The sequence below is a fragment of the Sinocyclocheilus rhinocerous genome, unplaced genomic scaffold, assembly GCF_001515625.1.
Source record: "Sinocyclocheilus rhinocerous isolate Xijiao unplaced genomic scaffold, SAMN03320098_v1.1 scaffold148, whole genome shotgun sequence".
Lineage (NCBI taxonomy): Eukaryota > Metazoa > Chordata > Actinopteri > Cypriniformes > Cyprinidae > Sinocyclocheilus > Sinocyclocheilus rhinocerous.
In genome coordinates, this window is record NW_015653472.1 from 4,032,412 (window position 1) to 4,053,756 (window position 21,345).

Consider the following 21,345-nt stretch of genomic DNA (forward strand, 5'->3'; position numbering starts at 1 on the left):
TCATTTATAATTCACAGCTGGGTTATGCGGCCTAATATGCTGTATGTTTCTGATGAAATGTGGTTCTTTTGAATATGAATGTGAAATTGTATCCAGTTCCGGGGATTTGCAGGTTTTGAGCGATATGCATCGTATTTGTGTTTTGTAGCAAGTGCGTTTGGAGGTTCAAATGGATTTCTCAAAGGGCTCTACTGGTACATAAAGTATTAATATGCCAGTGTGCCACTGTTTCATGAGAAGTCAACCCCCCCATGCCAACTAAAAGTCAGTAGTGTTCAATGGGTCCTTGTAATCCACATGAATGCAACTGTTTCATTACGCTTCCTGAAAAAGATATATAACTCCCTCTCTCCAAATAAATAAAATATTATTTTGTTTTATATTATCCGCATAACAATTTGAGGAATAAAAAAATGTATTATTATTTGATGTTTCCTCCTTTTGCTTTAATGCCACTCGATGAATTTCACAAGTTCATGTAAATCCTGATGATCCTGTTTGCTCAGACTTTTGGACCCCAGTGTGTTTGTGCTATTTATAATTCATACATGCATATCTGTGCATAAGTATCTGTTTTGCATGTGTGTATAATGTATATTTAGTTTGACTTTGACCTCTCCAAACAGCAACAGCAGGTTGTAATGGGGAACACGGTGAACTCAGGACTATCATGGCAATGTGCCCCCAGGGTGTGTTTGAACATCAATAGATCTATAGCTGGAAGACTCGGCCTTGTGCTATTGCTATTCTAATTTGATGTTGTATTTTTCATGCGGACATTTGGAGATACTTGAACGAGGACACTATTTCCAGGTCACTAGCCTTTTAATTACCGACCCTTGTAACCGAGAGGTTATTGATAGAACTCAAAGCACAAAGCTGTTTACAACCACAGCCGACGAGTTATCATCAACGCTTCAAGTTTCATTTCTTTCGCTTCCTCTGCTCGCTCATGCAATTTTGGGTGGGACGCAGCTGCTTACACCCCGAGGACGACTTTGCTGCGATATTGCCGCTTGTCACGTAGTTATGAAAATATGCTAAACATTGGAATAGACAACTATTCAATATCCTCAATGGCCGCTCCCGATGGGGCGATCAGACCATCAATCAGACAGCTTAATTAAGCCAGTATGATTTAGGAATGATTTGTGCATACATACTGTTCATAATGTATGTTGTTAAGGATGGGTTTTGGATTAAAGTCACAATGACCCTTTTGTTTTAATTGTGGATCGCAATCAGGAACCTTTTGTCAACATGCAAACGGTTTTTCGTTTTGCCTAGTCCCTCAAATGGCAGAGAAGTGCAGGCTTTAAAGTGAGCCGTCTGTAAATTTGCATGTGCTGGAAAATCGTCTTGTGTCAGCACGGAGCCGTTTCTACTGAGCCTCACCTTCAACAATGTAATTATGTCACAATGTTGTATCACTCTGAAAGCAACTCGTGCAATTTGAAGGGTAGGAGGGAGACTAATCTAGAAGCAAAGTGCTGAGTAATCTTAAGCCAATTTCTCCTTATTAAATTCCTCCTGAAATTTACCATTTTCCCAGTGCCCTGCTGAGCTCACAGAAGCAATTTTAACACACTGCTCTGTGTGTTGTTCCTGCAGTGTTTTCCGTGCCATTCCTGGAGTTTGCTCGAAAGTTTAATTTGATTAACGTCGGTCATATTAAAGCGTGCCTTAAACACGCTAGCCAAAATGACGGATCAGTGGTTATGAAGGTGACCTTTAATTTTCACTGTTTATGTCTAATACCTATTAATTAGGGATAGGGTTAAGCCAAGGTCATTGTAATAATTGCTAAATGCAGGAACAAATTCTTCAATAGCAATTGTTGATGTACTCGTCTTGATTAGGTTTAGCATTTAAGAGTTTTGTCTGTAATCTATGCTGTAGTTTTTCATTAAACATTTGTGCTCTGTTTTATCTTACACTACTTTCTTTGCATTCCATATGCAAATACAGCTTTTGCCAATATCAGTTTTTCCCAATGTTTTTTTTTTGTCTTGTGTACTGTACGTCATCAGCTCTATCAGTAAGCCTCAAGTACCCCTTTGTCAACCCCAAACCAGAAATGTGTTCCTTTTAACTCTGATTATACTGGATATAATTTAAAGCATTATCTTTAATATCATTAAAGTGGCATTATTACAATGAGTCACTTTTAAACTAAAAGCAATCAATACTGTGGGTGAAAAATAGACTCATCCAGTTGCTTCTACTCAAACTAAAGCAGTATGAGGAATATTGGCTAGAAGCTGTTATTTTATAACTGCATTTAGTTTGATATTGGTTGGTTTTATAGCTTGAGACACTTGATGGGATGAAAATAGGAAAGAGTGGTATATTGTTGTGAAGTGTGAGATGAGTAAAGAGCATTGTTGCAGAAATTGATCCCCATCCACACAAATTGCCTAAATACATTTTATTAAAAAAGCTGTTAACTACATAAAATATAATATAAAAATATATTTCAAAAATAAAATGTTATTTATTTTATTTTATCTTTTTACTTTTCTGCCTTAATTTATAGGACATTCAGAAATTATAACTACATAAGCTGTTAACTACATACAATTGCACAGAGTATTTTAATTTTTAAACATGAGGCAATATTTATTTATTTTTGGCTTTTATGCCTAAAACTCCCAAGATGCCACATATTGTGTTGCTTTTTTTAAAATTGTAATGTAATTTCTGTTTTATAGGTTTAACTAAACAACATTAAAATCTTTCCATATAGTTCCTGGTTGGTATTTGGTATGAGGTATAACTATAAGGTGATGTTGTTGATCTGTCTGTCATGATTTAAGTAAATGAGATGAGCATAATGGACATTACAAAGATCAGAGATCAGATTTCAGGTCATTCACCTCCCCCCAAACAAAGACACATCCATCTTAATTTATAAAGCAGTTTAATGTCATATGTCTATGTAAATATTTTCCAGTTTTGCTCTATATTAACGTTGAGAAATGTCAAAGCCCCCATAAAATAAAACAATACCATCTTCTGGTGGAGTGGGGAGTTAAATTGGATTGCTGCAGCAAGCAGCCATAGTGGAGGGCAGCTGATGAAGGGGAAAATAGGAAGCACTTTGATTACATGTTGCAGCGTCTTTACACAGCAATCTCTCCTACACGTATTATTTACATGCTGTTATGCTCTAATCCGCGCTGAAGGATACCTCCATGATTTCCAACCCTTTCTCTCTCTCAGTATTTCTGTCTCCCTCTCTTTTCAAGGGGAATGTGATTGGTCTCGGCACACATTCAGAGATATGCTCTAATGTTTTCTAAGCAGGTCATTTTACAGTGTAAATTGTGAATTACCGATCTCCCAGCACACCCCACATCATTACATCACTCTTTGATTTTGCTATTTTATTATTATTTTTATATAATATTATAATAATATAATTATTATATTTCTTAAAAAATTATAAAACACAGTGCCTCCGATACACCAGTGTTGAATCACCATGAATCACTATTCAGCTGCACAGTTGCTAAATTCACAGCGCCGTGGCAGAATGCATTTAGTTTAGTTTTCATTCAGAATTTAATTATTTGTGAACTGTTGACCCTTAAGAGCTGTTTTTTTTTTAACGAATCATCCAAAAACACTGATGAATCAATCTTAAATTCATGAGTTATCATTTTGAATCTGTTTATTGACTCATTCAATGATTCAAAAAGAATTAAGATTTCTTAGTGGCCATTCACACAGAGCTCGTTTTTGCGTTAAAAAACGTGAGACGGAGGCAGTGAAATGGAGAAGGTCTTGAAAAGAAAAATGCAAGGTTTTGTGAAGTTTTTTTAAAAACTTAAACTTTTTTTTATCTTGCCACATTTTTAAAATGCCATGTCATGTGCAAAGATTTTGCAAAGGATTCAAGACGTATACGCAATTGTCAAAGGTCTCTGGTTATCACAATTTTACATTGAAAAACAATGGAAAAGCAGCGCAGTGGAATACAAAAATGTGTTTTGTGTGAACGGCCCCTCACTGTATTATGTGTGCGCATGGCAACATGTAGTTAAGCATACATTCGCAACAGAGTATTGTTTCTAATAAATGATATTTTAATTATGAGCAACATTAAATTGGGTTCTTACTCAGGGGAAATCACTAAAAATGATGGTGTGCCCACTGATACATCGTTATCTTAAAAACTACAAGCTGAATTTTTCAGCTGACTGCTAGTTGGCAGCGGTACAGAATTTACTGTCCTTCATTTAGTGTCTCCAAGTTAAGTAACCAGGCATATAAAACAGTTTTTCCTTAGTTTTCCCAACAGAGAATGGATTTTCCCTTGTCTACTAGTCCCCTCACAAATAAGGCTGTGTATCGATGCAGATGTCCCGATTCGATTCAATTCGATTCACAAGCTCTTGATTCGATTCGATTCGATTCGATTCTTGATTTGATTTTCGATTTTTTTTTTCTGGTAATCAAATAAAGCCATAAAACATTATTTTAATTTATACTTTAATCAAATGAAAATCAAATCCTTTTCATTTTTTTGGCAGACAAAGTGCTACACAACAGAGGTTTACTGTTAAAATTAAAAATAAAAAAGTTTGTGATTTATTCCTTTAAAAATACATTTGAATAATATGTATTAGTAGTAGTAGAAGTAGTGTTCTTACATTGAGTCTTAAATTCTACTGCACAATAATAATATATTTCTGTCACAGTTTCTTCAAGTTACACCAAACTTTTATTTTGACGGGTTAGAACTGGCAGCTGCTGTGTATATGATATGACGGTAGTTTTTCTCAAATTAAACGGTAAAATACTAATGAAGTGACTCTCAGAGCAGCTGGAGATGATGTTTGTGTGTTCATATCGTCATATGGTGAGACGGCAGAGGCTGAAAACACTGCGAGCGACACACGCGCTTCAGTAGGCCTATGTGTGTAGTAAACAAAACGTCTGCGCGTCTGCTCCATTCATTCATTAATTGCGGAAATCATAGCAGCCTATGCGCAATGTCAAATACTTCGACAGATTTGTAGTATTGCTACAGCATTTCACCTCAGCATTGCAAATCACGCATATTGCTTGGTATCTCCGCCATATTAAGCACTGAATGAATGACAGGCTTTCCGTTGTAACATCGCACAAGGTAAATAAGAGGGTGACAACTATTGGAGAAGACTAACGATAAGATTTACGCTAATCAGATCTTGTGTTAAACATTTGCGTAAATAAATACGTTATCGATTCGCAACTTTTCGACCACATTATAAAAAACGATGAATCGAAAAATCTATTATTTTTTTTCCCCAGCCCAGCTCAACTTCACCCAGCAGCTTCCAGTAAGCCTGAATGTGAACGCCCGACACAAGCTGCTGAGTTCAGTGCCCTGATCTTTGACCTCACTAGTGTTCTTCCTGTAGTCATTTCATTATGCTTAAAGGGCCATGAGTTACACTGGTGCATTGCAGGTGTAATACCGCTCACGTCATGAAGGTAAAGAAATGGTTCATCATCCCTGATATTAATAGGAAAGAGTTTGCAAGTAAGGTGATGCGACTCACCTCTTGGACAGGAATGGTAATGACCAAGGCCTGCATAGAAGACAAAGGGATTGATGTGGTTATAAATTACTCCACGGCACCACCTAGGCCAGCTGCTTTTCACTTTGTCATCAGGAGAAGGAGATAAAGCAGGAAAATGACCAGAGTCCTCCTTTTTTTTAATACATAAATGAATACGCTATGAGAGCGGTCATTATTTAAGGCATGCAATCGTGTGGGACATGGACTTGACATGTGAAGTCTCACAGAAACGCTCTCAGTGACCTCCATCTTTACGACCTTAAGTATTTTTCTTCTTGTTCAATCTGATATTATTATAAGAAGTAATATTCACCAAGCGATTTTGTTCAAGCCTTGTTGGTCTGCTGAAAAAGAGCAGCCGTTCAGTAAGCAATTTTATAATTGTCCCTGTGAGCTTGTTCTTACCCTATGAAGTTCACAAGTGCCAAAATTGGAGAACTGCACTTTATGGCTGGATGAGTCGCCTCATCACTCTTTGAAAAAAGGGTGAAAAAAAAACACATCCTGAAAATAAGAGCCCAGAAAATAGAGCCATAAATAATACAGCGAGCAATGGGTTTTCCTTTAAATAAATACTGATCAGGTTTATGTTGAAAGACAATAGAAAACGTAGCCCAGATATGCAGTTTACAGTATTTATAGCTGTAATATCGCAGTGCCACCACCGTAATTTCATGCCCCAATGAGAATGGCAAGGTCAAAGCAAATGCTTCGACTGAGCATCTGCTAATATGGTGACTCATAAACAGGCTCTGCGTGTATCAGGTGCACCAAATAATACAGTATAATGAAATACAGAATAGCTTTCCATTATTGTTCTTTTTTATGGTGTCGTCATTAGATGTAATTTATGTCTAAAAGTCGCCTCATCACTCTTTAAAAAAAGGGTGGAGGAAAAAAAACATCCTGAAAATAAGAGCCCAGAAAATAGAGCCATAAATAATACAGAGAGCAATGGGTTTTCCTTTAAATAAATACCGATCAGGTTTATGTTGAAAGACAATAGAAAACGTAGCCCAGATATGCAGTTTACAGTATTTATAGCTGTAATATCCCAGTGCCACCACCGTAATTTCATGCCCCAATGAGAATGGCAAGGTCAAAGCAAATGCTTCGACTGAGCATCTGCTAATATGGTGACTCATAAACAGGCTCTGCGTGTATCAGGTGCACCAAATAATACAGTATAATGAAATACAGAATAGCTTTCCATTATTGTTCTTTTTTTACGGTGTCGTCATTAGATGTAATTTATGTCTAAAACAAAATTCATCTACCGGCAGGTCGATCTGAAATGGAGGTCCGAGGGGTCATTCCACAGGTTTTGGAAACTGTAATAAATTTCGTGTTTCCTTTTTGTGTCCTTTTCCTTTTATATGTAAAATTCACTCTTGTTGTCCTTCTTTTAAATTGGATCTCAAAGGTCTTTCATTTGGCGTCCCATTTTCTTTGTAATAAAGGCATCAGAGCAGACAAAACAGCTGAGTGAGTCCGAAAACTCGAAGGAAAAGCAAACGCGTTAATGAATTTGCATGCATCTTATTCGGATGCACGCCGGACCCCTTTAAAATTGCACGGGGGGTGCTATTTAAGAATTCAAATGATGTTACAAATATGTACATATTTGTTCATTACGTCCTTAGAAAATGTCCCCCTCGTTCTGAGGTGAACTCACGAAAACGTGAACTTCCTGAGAGCGTCTTTACGGCGAGGTGAGTGGGAGGAAATGAGAGGGGGGCCTCCAAGTCTCATTCAATAGTCTGCCACCATGCAGTCTGGTGTGGTCAGATGAATAGGGAGTCCAGGGACACATTATTGCTTATTGGACAGTACAGGCTGACTGCACCAGCTCAGCACATGGCCATGGCTGCTTCCTGGCACTTTGAATGCCATGCAAGACAGGATGACCAATATTTGCCTTAAATTATTCAACATTTTTCAGGGCCATGTCAACCCCCACAGAATCTGCCCTCCTTTTAACTTTGACCTCAACCTAGAGATTCCTGCAAGAGAGGTAAAAAACGGCTACATGGGCATTTTAATGAAAATTGTGACGGTATAAATTTTGTTAATATCATTCTTGACAAGTAAGGGAGAATATAGTTATATGTACAGAGATCTGTGTCATAAATTCTGGATGAAAACGTTTTGCTGCTGTGAATGAGGAAATTTTGTATGATTTAGAGCTGATTTCTTATGAGGTGGTATTTGAAAGAAGTCTCTTATGCTCACCAAGACTGACCAAAAAATACATAAAAAATACAGAAACATTTTGTTACAATTTAACCATTTTCTATTTTATTGTATTATAAAAAATGTTTTATGTGATTGCAAAGCTGCATTTTCAGCAACCATTACTCCAGTCTTTAGTGTCACATGATCCTTCAGAAATCATTCTAATATGCCAATTTTTTTTTTTTTTTGTGATCAACTTTTTATTGCCTTTCAAATATAAGCAAAAGAACATCATTAAAGCAAACAACCAAGGAAGTGCAATGCCCAAGGGGATATCTCCAGTAAACAGAGCAAGTGTGCGCGAGAGAGAGACTAAATACGCAATGACAGACTTGACACACTCCAGTCTACTGTGGACAAACAAAGGTCAGAGGGAGTGTGTATGTGTGTTGTAGGATACAGTAGATTTATTAAATTGATATGTGTAACTTACAGTTTAATAGAAACTGAAGCCTTTTTAAACCATTGGCTCTAAATGGAGATATTAAAGCATTTGAGTTTTATGTGCCTATTGTAGAGGAAGCCCATAATGTTTTCCCGCTTTTATGTCTTCATTAAATGTCAAAGTAAGTACATTCTACTAACAGGCTTTTTCCGCCTCTGTCTTTCTTTTCCCAGTATTTCTCCGGTCTCTTGTTGCCGTCTACTCCATTGCCGCTCTGTTTAGGCCCACATAGAGTTGCTTAATCAAGACAAGACGCAGACCAATGACTGTGTGCAGTGTTGGAAATAAACCAGCATTTTTTTTACACAAAAGGAAATATTAATATTAGATTTTTTTCCCCTCTCCTGTCATTTTCCATCAGGGACCTCTATGCAATTTAATCACCACTAAAATCATTAAAAAAGATCTGAAGATTAAATTATATTGGCATTTGCAAAATTATGTAATACATTTACATTACAATGAAGAAATTAAAATAATGCATTTTATCTGTGTGGGGTTCCGCTGAGCTCTACCTGGGGAAATATAGCAGCAGGAAATGGACCAGCTCTGTTCTTGAGATCTGAATGTAATGGAGAGGAGCTCAGAGCTTTGGACCTCCAAAGCTGCTTCTCCTGGTATATGTCTGCCGCCTATAGTGCTATTAACCTAGTTTAGCAAGAGTTTTAACATTTAGATCTATTTGCAGGTTGCAAAGGACAGTCAAGGACACAGTTCCACTTAATACCACCACTGTTTCCTCTCATATTGCACTGTTTTTCTAGTACTTTCTGGAGTTTTCTGGAGTGCCTTCGATCTTGTGAGTGACAAGGCACTGATTCTTGAGTTCTCAGAGATGAAAGGTTACAAATCATTTTGGAACAATCTGTTCAGGTTTCAAAAGTAATGTTAAGTATTTATTACAAATATTTATTAGCTAGACTACTTAAAATGAGGAAGGTTTTCTAAAAATACCAAACTATTTCTTTACAGCTTGTGTTAAGGAATTATTAGTTGACCACATGCACTGTAAATACACAATTACTTTATATATAAAATATATAAATTAGTACAACTTGATTTTTTAAAAATATATGAGACTAAATACGCAATGACAGACTTGACACACTCCAGTCTACTGTGGACAAACAAAGGTCAGAGGGAGTGTGTATGTGTGTTGTAGGATACAGTAGATTTATTAAATTGATATGTGTAACTTACAGTTTAATAGAAACTGAAGCCTTTTTAAACTATTGGCTCTAAATGGAGATGTTAAAGCATTTGAGTTTTATGTGCCTATTGTAGAGGAAGCCCATAATGTTTTCCCGCTTTTATGTCTTCATTAAATGTCAAAGTAAGTACATTCTACTAACAGGCTTTTTCCGCCTCTGTCTTTCTTTTCCCAGTATTTCTCCGGTCTCTTGTTGCCGTCTACTCCATTGCCGCTCTGTTTAGGCCCACATAGAGTTGCTTAATCAAGACAAGACGCAGACCAATGATTGTGTGCAGTGTTGGAAATAAACCAGCATTTTTTTTCCACAAAATGAAATATTAATATTAGATTTTTTTCCCCTCTCCTGTCATTTTCCATCAGGGACCTCTATGCAATTTAATCACCACTAAAATCATTAAAAAAGATCTGAAGATTAAATTATATTGGCATTTGCAAAATTATGTAATACATTTACATTACAATGAAGAAATTAAAATAATGCATTTTATCTGTCTGGGGTTCCGCTGAGCTCTACCTGGGGAAATATAGCAGCAGGAAATGGACCAGCTCTGTTCTTGAGATCTGAATGTAATGGAGAGGAGCTCAGAGCTTTGGACCTCCAAAGCTGCTTCTCCTGGTATATGTCTGCCGCCTATAGTGCTATTAACCTAGTTTAGCAAGAGTTTTAACATTTAGATCTATTTGCAGGTTGCAAAGGACAGTCAAGGACACAGTTCCACTTAATACCACCACTGTTTCCTCTCATATTGCACTGTTTTTCTAGTACTTTCTGGAGTTTTCTGGAGTGCCTTCGATCTTGTGAGTGACAAGGCACTGATTCTTGAGTTCTCAGAGATGAAAGGTTACAAATCATTTTGGAACAATCTGTTCAGGTTTCAAAAGTAATGTTAAGTATTTATTACAAATATTTATTAGCTAGACTACTTAAAATGAGGAAGGTTTTCTAAAAATACCAAACTATTTCTTTACAGCTTGTGTTAAGGAATTATTAGTTGACCACATGCACTGTAAATACACAATTACTTTATATATAAAATATATAAATTAGTACAACTTGATTTTTTAAAAATATATTTATATTTTTGTAAATATCTTATGTTGATGTGTTTAATGTCATACCACCTTCTCTCCATGTAGGTCTGACTGATGAGGAGGTTGATCTGGCTATCGAGCGGTCCGGTAGTACGGAGGAGCCTCTGACTGTCGCCGTTCCCAGACCTGCACACATCGCTCACCCTGTTCCACTGGCCCCGTACAGTGAGTATTACCACAGTTGCTTTTGCTAGGATAGGTGGTCTACCCTATAACCCCTCCACTCGCCCACCCGCTGTATGTTTCTGCGGCCCATGCGCTCCTTAAACATGACTCGTGTAGTCTAGTAGATTTTCTCTACCAAATGGTGCGTGACTATATTAAATGAGTCCTCCAATCTCCTCTGTGTTCCCATAATCCTGTTTAAACTTTCACCCGTACATCAATTCAAAACGGGCCAACTGCGTGGAATACCTTGGAATATCATGCTGATATTTTTATAAGCGTCCGAACGTAACTATTATCTTAGACGAGTGGTTTTCAAAGGAAATGAGTGGCGTAGAGCATCCCATTTGCGTAGGCACAAAATTAATTCTGGCACGGCCTTGCGATATGATGTCCGCACCGTTATGACGAGCTCTGGTTGGTTGGCCTACCGAGGGCCTTTCTGCAGCCTGTATCTTTATTACCTCTGTGGGTTATGAGCTCCAGGCCGGTCGCTGATTTACCAATCCTGAATGAAGTTCGCATAATGCTTAACCTGTATGACAATGATTCCAGATGTATTCCACCCTCATTTATTGCCACCCTGTCCTTGACTCCCCGCCATCTCATGTTTTGTAATGAAAGCGATGTTGATGGGATGGCCATGTAGTTAGGCTTCAGCCCCACTAGAGTGGGGGGTTTTATATCAAAACGGCTATGAGAGAATGGCATAATGAGGGGAGAGTGAGGAGATCTTCGTGGGGGTCAGGTTGGAAAGAGGGGGTCCCTCTCTTTGATGTCCTTGTTATGGGGACGATGCGTCTGGACCCGCATCCATCTCTGTCGGAGTAATGGATACACTGATCTCTATTTTCAAGCGGCAGAAGGACAGTAGGGCCTTTTCTGAACCCAATAAATTTTAACAGAGATTGGAAAAAAAGGGGAATGGAGGCCATGCTCACACCTTAAGTGACCAAATAAAAAGGAGTGGAAAGTGGAGGTGGAGGGGCTACCCATGTGGAAGAAGGACCTCCGTTTGGACCTCAAGTTGAAGTAGGAGATCGGTCACGGCCGCCGGCTAAGCTCAAGGACTCTGAAATCACCCAGACTGCCATCATGCGTGTCCTGCACGCCATGCTCCCGCAAGGACACTTCAGTTAATGGTGTTTACCATTGATACAGAAAGTGATGTTGTCAGAAGTTCTTTAAATGGAAGTTTTTGATGTACTTTCTGGTGTAGAATGTCACCTTCATTCAGCAGAACTAAGCTTCAGTCTTCAGTGACAAGGCACTGATTCTTGGGTATTTCCTAGGAGAAGAAAGGTTAAAAGTGTAGAAATAAAAGTTAATTTACCTCAGAATTATTTTTGGAGTAATCTGTTCTCTTCTATATGACTTCTTAAAATGAAGAAAATCATCTAAAACTGCCAAATGATTTCCTTACAATTTGTGTTAAAGAGTAATGACAGACAAAAATATTTGCACAGTTACTTTATATATGAAATTATATATAAACTTTATTTTTTATTTTCTACTATGTCTGCTTTATTTTAATCAAGACTTTAAACATGGTCACATGGTGTAGGAGTAGTATAAGATCATTTATTAAAAGAGAAAATAAAATGATACATTTGTGTAAAGAAAAGTCTAGTGATCCAGTGTAAAATGTGCTATTTTAAAAATTAATGGCAGGTAAAATTGTGGGACATTCTCAAGAATCAGTGCCATATTTTATTTGGGTCTCCCTAATAGACCTCTAATATAATTAATCAGATAAAAACTGCTTGTTCAGTTACGCATAAAAAAAAATGAAAAACTACTATTGCTTTGCTAGTCTATTAGAGAGCCTGTCTATTTGTATTCAGTAGAGCAGATTCAGACAAATTACAGTAACACACCTGTTCCGCAGACCACGCTATGTTACAAAATGGAGCATTTTGTATCTGACATGTTGACCTGCCAGAGCCAGGCTTGCTTTAATTACTTCTCTGTTTGGTGTGCCGTTAAACATTTGCATGATAATTTCTCCCTCCTTTCTGTTGGCTGAGCCTTGCCACATTGCCTCAGCGTGAATTGAAACGGCTGAGTTGAGTTTTTCCCTAATTCCTAATTGTTCTTTTCATGATATTTAAGTGGTTCAGCATTTGATTTTTCATCATCATGCTGCTCCAAATGTTGATGCATGTTAAATTCCTTTAAAGCAGAGCATTCTGTCAGGTCTCGCTCCCAAAGAAAAGCATTTTAATTTTCTTTGTTTTTTTAAAATCTGCACTGAACTGCATTTTTTTTTTTTTTGACTTCTGCCAGGTCAACTGTCTCTCTCTGAGAATGAGTGTGAGGGGTGAGGAGGGATCTTTGATGTGGGCTTTCACTTCCTGATAGTACTCGTTGTTCTTATGCGACATTCACACCTCATATCACCACTAGTGAGCACTTGTGCGAGGTCTGAGCAGAAACCGTACGAGTGATCTTTTAAACAATTCTCATTTTCATTTCTTCAAGATCACAATTACCCTTAACAAAGTGCTTTTCCCCTCAAATACTGTAAGCGGGAGTTTCCGTTATACTCAGTCATAGCTGATGAAATTTCTGTTTTACAGTAATGTGGTACTTAATCTAAAAGTTCAGATCTAGTTTACACTTCCACAGCCACGTGTAATCAGAATTCGTATTTTTTTTCTTCCCCCTTTCCTTCTAGGAACAAGAGCACCAATTCATATAGACTTATTTAGACTATAAACTTTAGTCATTGTAGACACTACTTTTTTTCCCAACAGTTTTTCAACAGTAGTTTGACGTAAACAAAAAAAGCTGTGAAGGGTAGAAGTGCAGGCAGTGCGTGGTGCAGTCACAAGTCTAATAAAATGTTTACAGTCAGTGGTTTCTATTTTTTGTCTTGTGGAAATTTTGATTGATAATATTATAAAATATTTAATATAAATATTTTTATAAAATAAATGTTGCTATATTTTTCAGTTTTTCCACAATATTTAATATGCATTTAGATATTTTTTTTCCACTCATGATAATTTTTTTTAATCAGCCATTTTGACCAAACACTTGCAGAGCATAAAATTCAAAATGTTTAATATAAGTAAAATATAGTAAAAATTAGTAAAGTTGTTTTCACTAAATGAACACAAGCAAGAATCATATTGACAATTTTTTATTTATATACAACACACTGTAAAATCTAATTAGTTGGGCTTACTTAAAAAAAGCATGCAAACCAGCATCTCAGGGTATTTATGAAAAAATAAACTTGATAAAGTTAATTAATAAACACACACAATAAATGCACTAATCCTTTAATTAGAAGATAGGTCACTTTCTAAAATCAACCAATTTATTACTTTTCTTCCTTTGAAATCAAATAACTCTGACTTCATAATGCATTGCTGCATTAACAGGAAATAAATTATAGTAACGTAAACCAAGTTCAAAGTGCCCAACCAAAGGGAACGCTAATCACTATAATGGTGAGTTTTTTAAGTAAGTGTCACTCAAAACAGTAAGTAAATTGTTTTATTTGCCTTGAAAGTAGCTGTAACTTAATAAAACCTAGTAAGTATAACAACTAAGTAAAGATAACTAACTAAATCTAAGTAAGGTAAACTATTGGATTTTACAGTGCAGTGTTTACCTACATATATTACATTTTTGCTAAAGCTTTTTTTAATATATGAAAAAATATGAGGGGTCTTTCGTGGAAAAATTTGAGTGATGATTCAAACAAATCACTGAATCAGTGTTTTGAATTGATTCATTGAAATGGACACTTTATACCGATTCACAGAAATGATCTGGGTCACCGGCACCATCTTAAGCAAAAATGCATTCAAGAATGATTTTATTAGCAAATTGCAAACAAATTCTGCTTGTTTTTCAGAATTAGGCCATTGGATATACTGCATTTCTGTACACCACAGTTTTGATTCATTCATGTCAAATTAAATTGTGTGTGTATCTTTGCAGGTCCCTCAGGTTACAGATGGAGAGACTACAGTGCCCTGGCTGTCATCCTGGCAGGAATGGCCTTTGGCTTCTATCATCTCTACCGGGTGCGTGTCTAAGTGCCACCAAAAGCCTATTTCTCTAAATGTGTTTATTATTCTGAGAACTCAAGCTTTTCCCAGCATTTTTACTTTTGTATGTGTTTTTTACATTGATGATGTAAATCACTGTGGTTACAGTGTAACGTCATCAGAATGAGCTCATCTCAACCCCTAGATCTTTCTTTGTTTTCCCTTTCGGAAAAACCCAGATACAGTACTCTTGCTGCTTTCCAGTACTATCACAACACGGTTTTATACGTGGGCACGGATGGGTGCGTGGGCCCTCAGGCCCCGTCGAGTAAGGGAGAGACCCTGTTTCTCAGTGACATTAAACCCACACTGCCCACAGGAGCATGTGGACTCCATTACTGTGTTTTATAAGAGAAAGAAAATGGAGCAGTGGCCTTTAAGAGAGCATTTACAATGACATTGTATGGAACTCCCATGATGTCATGATTAGGAATGCATGTTTAGCTTCCTAAGCTTCCGTCTGCACTCGGCTACTTCAGTCAATCAGTCCCTCTGCTGCTCTCAGCACACGCGGTCTATAAAGCCAGTAGCCCACATGACAGCTCTTACTAATGTAGTGAGCCAAACCCATGTCATTTTAACAGAAAAAGTCACATTTTCCTTTTACACGAGTCAGTGTTTTACAATCTGAAACTGTAGCTTGTTCAGTACTTAAAGTGATGTTTTGAGAATGGGACTTCAACTCTCATTTTTAACAACTTTCATTTTCACTCATTCTCATTACTGGCGCTTGCTCAGGAAGTCATTACTGTTACTATTCCTATTTCATTGTTGCTATCATTAGTTGAACATACCTTAATCCTAGTTAGGGGTTTGTTTAAATAGTAATAGTAATACAACCCAAGTATTAAATTTGCAGGTTACTAACACATAACTCATGCTTAAATAAATATAATAATAAATATTAAAATATTAAATAATGAATACATTTTAATAATGAATATTTTTTTCAGCAAGGAATCATTAGATTGATCAATAGTGGCAGTAAAGACTTTGATGTTGTTACAAAAATATCAAATAAACGTTGTTCTTTGGAACTTTCTATTAATCAAAGAGTACTGGGAAAAAATGTATGAATTTCCAGAAAAAAATGTTTCTAGTACTGTTTCTAATACTAAGAAATGTTTCTAGATCATCAAATCTGCATATTAGAATGATTTCTGAAGCATTATGTAACACTGAAGACTGGAGTAATGGCTGCTGAAAAATCTACTGTACCATCACAGGAATCAATTATATTTTAAATATATTTAAATAAAAAAAGTTGTTTTTAATTGCAATCATTTTTCACAAAAGTACTGTTTTTACTGTATTTATGATCAAAGAAGTGCATCAATGGTGAGCATAACAGACTTCTTTTAAAAATATTACAAAAATTTATTTCATTTAAAAAAACATTAAAAGTCTTACCAACCTTAAACTTTTGAATGGTAGTATGAACCATAAGCAAATTTACTAAAAGATTCTATATAAGACTTTTACTTGGCAGACAATAAAATGGGCAAAAAATAGACATGATTAGTGATGACAATATAATAAAGACTTTGGTGTGAGTTCTTTGACTAGAAATGTTCTAACAACATGCAAAAAACACTCCAAACACAACCAAGTAGTGACCTTGGCAACCATTCGCAATACTCTTAGCATTATTAAATAGATTTTTGTGCAGGCAAGCACCACTCACATTTTCTTCAGAAAATGCAAAACTGTCCTTCTTTTTACTCTCTGTAACTTTCTTGCTCGCTCGTTTCTCACTTTCGTTCTTTGTGTCTCGCTCACACACACACACACACAGTTTGTGGTTCTCCTGTCCCCCACGTGCATCTCTGCTGTTCAGAGGATCTGTGCCCATGGCTAGAGGTGCTGTTCCCTGGTGCGAGAGCTCTCACTGCTGTCATGTCAGAGGAACGGCTCACCGGTGCCACCATATGCCCCGGCCTCCTCCTCAACTTTATTTATGCTATAGAGCACATTGTAAACAGCACTCACAGCAGCTCTCTTATTAACTACCCTGCTGTTGACACTCATTCTGATTTTTTTTCAACTTAAAAGTGTGTATTACTTATGCCGGTGTCAACAATGTTCGCTCCGCTGTGAAAACCTGTTAAGGCCAACTGTTTTCCAGACGGAGAGCCTGCACACGCACATTACGCTTTACAGCACCCAGCTATTCACCAAATGCCATGTTAATCTCCCTGTCTATGTGCTGTTTGTTTGTCTGGGGAAACAAATCGACGTGTGCATTTGGAAATAAAACAGCGATGGCGTGAGAACCGGGCGGCAGCTACCGGAAGCGCTAGCCGTCTGACCTTTGCCGCTTATTCTCAGTGTTTGGAGATGTTGTTCTACAAGGCTTAAACTCTGACAAGCAATTGTTCTCAGAAGGTGACATGTTCAAATGGAAAAGCCAGCCTGTGGGCTAAAAGACTTAATGATGTTGAACCCAGAGTCATGCCCCGATGCTTATTTCTTGGCCTCTGTGTCAGCCATTGAGGCAAATTGCTCTGGATGAAGTGAGAAAACCACAAGACTTTTGAGAGGGATTAAAAAAAACAAAAGGTCTTGTTTTTTTCAGCATGAATGCAGGCCTATTAATCATAATTCATATAATGAAGTTTTATCTGCTGTTGCCAAACACAATATTTGCAGGTTACTAACACATAACTCATGCTTAAATAAATATAATAATAAATATTAAAATATTAAATAATGAATACATTTTAATAATGAATATTTTTTTCAGCAAGGAATCATTAGATTGATCAATAGTGGCAGTAAAGACTTTGATGTTGTTACAAAAATATCAAATAAACGTTGTTCTTTGGAACTTTCTATTAATCAAAGAGTACTGGGAAAAAATGTATGAATTTCCAGAAAAAAATGTTTCTAGTACTGTTTCTAATACTAAGAAATGTTTCTAGATCATCAAATCTGCATATTAGAATGATTTCTGAAGCATTATGTAACACTGAAGACTGGAGTAATGGCTGCTGAAAAATCTACTGTACCATCACAGGAATCAATTATATTTTAAATATATTTAAATAAAAAAAGTTGTTTTTAATTGCAATCATTTTTCACAAAAGTACTGTTTTTACTGTATTTATGATCAAAGAAGTGCATCAATGGTGAGCATAACAGACTTCTTTTAAAAATATTACAAAAATTTATTTCATTTAAAAAAACATTAAAAGTCTTACCAACCCTAAACTTTTGAATGGTAGTATGAACCATAAGCAAATTTACTAAAAGATTCTATATAAGACTTTTACTTGGCAGACAATAAAATGGGCAAAAAATAGACATGATTAGTGATGACAATATAATAAAGACTTTGGTGTGAGTTCTTTGACTAGAAATGTTCTAACAACATGCAAAAAACACTCCAAACACAACCAAGTAGTGACCTTGGCAACCATTCGCAATACTCTTAGCATTATTAAATAGATTTTTGTGCAGGCAAGCACCACTCACATTTTCTTCAGAAAATGCAAAACTGTCCTTCTTTTTACTCTCTGTAACTTTCTTGCTCGCTCGTTTCTCACTTTCGTTCTTTGTGTCTCGCTCACACACACACACACACAGTTTGTGGTTCTCCTGTCCCCCACGTGCATCTCTGCTGTTCAGAGGATCTGTGCCCATGGCTAGAGGTGCTATTCCCTGGTGCGAGAGCTCTCACTGCTGTCATGTCAGAGGAACGGCTCACCGGTGCCACCATATGCCCCGGCCTCCTCCTCAACTTTATTTATGCTATAGAGCACATTGTAAACAGCACTCACAGCAGCTCTCTTATTAACTACCCTGGTGTTGACACTCATTCTGATTTTTTTTCAACTTAAAAGTGTGTATTACTTATGCCGGTGTCAACAATGTTCGCTCCGCTGTGAAAACCTGTTAAGGCCAACTGTTTTCCAGACGGAGAGCCTGCACACGCACATTACGCTTTACAGCACCCAGCTATTCACCAAATGCCATGTTAATCTCCCTGTCTATGTGCTGTTTGTTTGTCTGGGGAAACAAATCGACGTGTGCATTTGGAAATAAAACAGCGATGGCGTGAGAACCGGGCGGCAGCTACCGGAAGCGCTAGCCGTCTGACCTTTGCCGCTTATTCTCAGTGTTTGGAGATGTTGTTCTACAAGGCTTAAACTCTGACAAGCAATTGTTCTCAGAAGGTGACATGTTCAAATGGAAAAGCCAGCCTGTGGGCTAAAAGACTTAATGATGTTGAACCCAGAGTCATGCCCCGATGCTTAATTCTTGGCCTCTGTGTCAGCCATTGAGGCAAATTGCTCTGGATGAAGTGAGAAAACCACAAGACTTTTGAGAGGGATTAAAAAAAACAAAAGGTCTTGTTTTTTTCAGCATGAATGCAGGCCTATTAATCATAATTCATATAATGAAGTTTTATCTGCTGTTGCCAAACACAATACTGAATTTGATGCTGTGCAATCAAGCTCAAGCACTAGTATTGTTTGGATCCCCCCCCCCCTTCTGTTTAATATCATACTGTATTGATACACTGTAAGCTTTAATAAAACATGCTGTCTTTATCCAGCCTCTCTCAAATGTAGCTTTAACAAGTCTGTTTCATTCAAATGAATCACTTCCATTCAGTTTCAAAACAGGATTTAGCCAATTTCTGCTTTTCATTTTAGGTCTTTATTTTAGGGAAATATTTAGTTTAATGGTGATGTTCATCATTTTCAACTCGGTTATATAAATTAGGGTGTATTCTAGTGCTTTTAAAATTTGTAGTTGTGTTTTATGTACATTTATTTTGCTCAAGATTGTCACCTAATTATTAGAATAGCATATTAGAATAATTTCTGAAGGATCATGTGATGCTGAAGACAGGAGTAATGACTGCTAAAAATCCACAGGAATAAATTACATTCTAAAATATAGTAAAATACAAATAATTTGTTTTAAATTGTTATTTCGCAATATTTCTCATCAAACAAATGTTGTAAAGCTCTCAAAAATAAACCATGAGATTTTTATCCCTTCACTGAGGGTTTTAGTTGAGTTTTGGTTTGATTACACTAACACTAATAGATTAGCCCTTTGTCTATTTTTCGACATATAGCGACAGAGCGTGTCCTGGTCCGCTGGCCTGTTTTCCCTGTTCCTGAGTGGAATTCTAATAGCGTGCCATGTTTTTAATTGCAGAAATACATCCTTCCCTTCATTATGGGCAGCAAAGAGGACAAGAAGCATCTGCAGCGGATCGAGAGCAACATCGCGGATATGAGTGGCACGGTGACACAGACAGGTGAAGATTAATATCTTCATCACTTTTTCCTCCTTAATATTTTCCTTCATTTATCTGTCGCCAAAATCTGCTCACATTTTGCAAATGACGGTCCTGTCATTTTGCTTTAATTTGAAATTGCTTGTTTACTGTCAGCTCAGCTTCAATTAATTACGTTTCGCTGAAAAGCTCTTAACCTCAGAATATTAATGAGGGGAAGAGGAATGACAGCGTTTCTTTTTTTTTTTTTGCCGCCTTAACTGCATGGCAAGAAAGTTCATTTTAATTTTCAGCGTGGTGGTGTGGCTCCCTGGTTGGGCGCGATGGTGATTAAGTGTGTGGTGACAGGTGCGTCTCCCGCCTTGGACAGGTGAGGAATCTCAGCTAGTCTGTCAGAGAGGGATGCCTCTCCTGTCTCCTCTCTCCTCTCTCCTCCTCCTCTCTTTACCCACTACGCAGCCGGTGTAATTAAACATCCCGGCAACCATGAAAGCGGGACACTTCCCGAAGAAACTTTGTCTCGTTAGTGCTGCAGTCGACTTGCAGCTGGGTGGCTCCTTCTGTGTAAATGACAATTCACTCTTGCAATGTTTCATTTATTTATTATTCTAAAGAATGACAATGCAGGACAAAGGATGCAGTTATTTTCTTACAGTTTTTACAAAGCAGCGCTCTGATATTCGTCTGGTTAAGATTTTAATTTGAACTGAATTACTTCACACGAAACTCCAATGGTGTTTTAGTAAATAATTTCAGATTTAGCTGTGCTTTATTTATTTATTTAGTTATTAAATCTATTTGTAATGTCTATTGTTTTTAAAGTTCAAAAAAAAGATGTGACTAGAGTATTTGCTATTCAAGTTCAAGCTATTCGCTAAGACAAGTTTCACAGTACATGCTGAAATGCAATTGGTATTTTTTCTTGTTTTTTTCATGTCTATTTTCATACTTAATGAATGGTATTGTCTTCCTTAAGTATATTTAATCATTAAAAATAGGGATGCACCAGTATACCAATTTTTGTCTAATACCGATAAGCGGATAATTTTCCAACATTATCAAAATTATTTCTTAATTTAGATATAAATATGTTCAAAATAAAAAAAGCTTATTTTTATACAGTTATTTTGGAAATGGCTTTAGGCATCACAACATTATAATGTACATTATTAAAAATGGATAATCATTTTGAGATTTGTAAAGATAACATTTAACCGTGTTATTAATTTATTTGTTTTTTTAAAGATTAACCTTAAGTGAGCATTAGACATCATTTTGATGACAAAATTTTCACCAGTCTTTATTTA

At 36.7% G+C, this 21,345-nt stretch overlaps 1 protein-coding gene across 1 annotated transcript in view; it reads left to right on the forward strand.

Moving 5' to 3' along the window:
• Positions 1 to 21,345, forward strand: part of LOC107716227 (peroxisomal membrane protein PEX14-like) — a 63,838-nt gene that overhangs the window by 30,837 nt on the left and 11,656 nt on the right. The window contains exons 4-6 of the mRNA XM_016522609.1: positions 10,601 to 10,720; positions 14,675 to 14,760; positions 19,957 to 20,059. Coding sequence (XP_016378095.1) covers positions 10,601 to 10,720; positions 14,675 to 14,760; positions 19,957 to 20,059 — 309 coding nt within the window. The remainder of the gene's footprint in view (positions 1 to 10,600; positions 10,721 to 14,674; positions 14,761 to 19,956; positions 20,060 to 21,345) is intronic.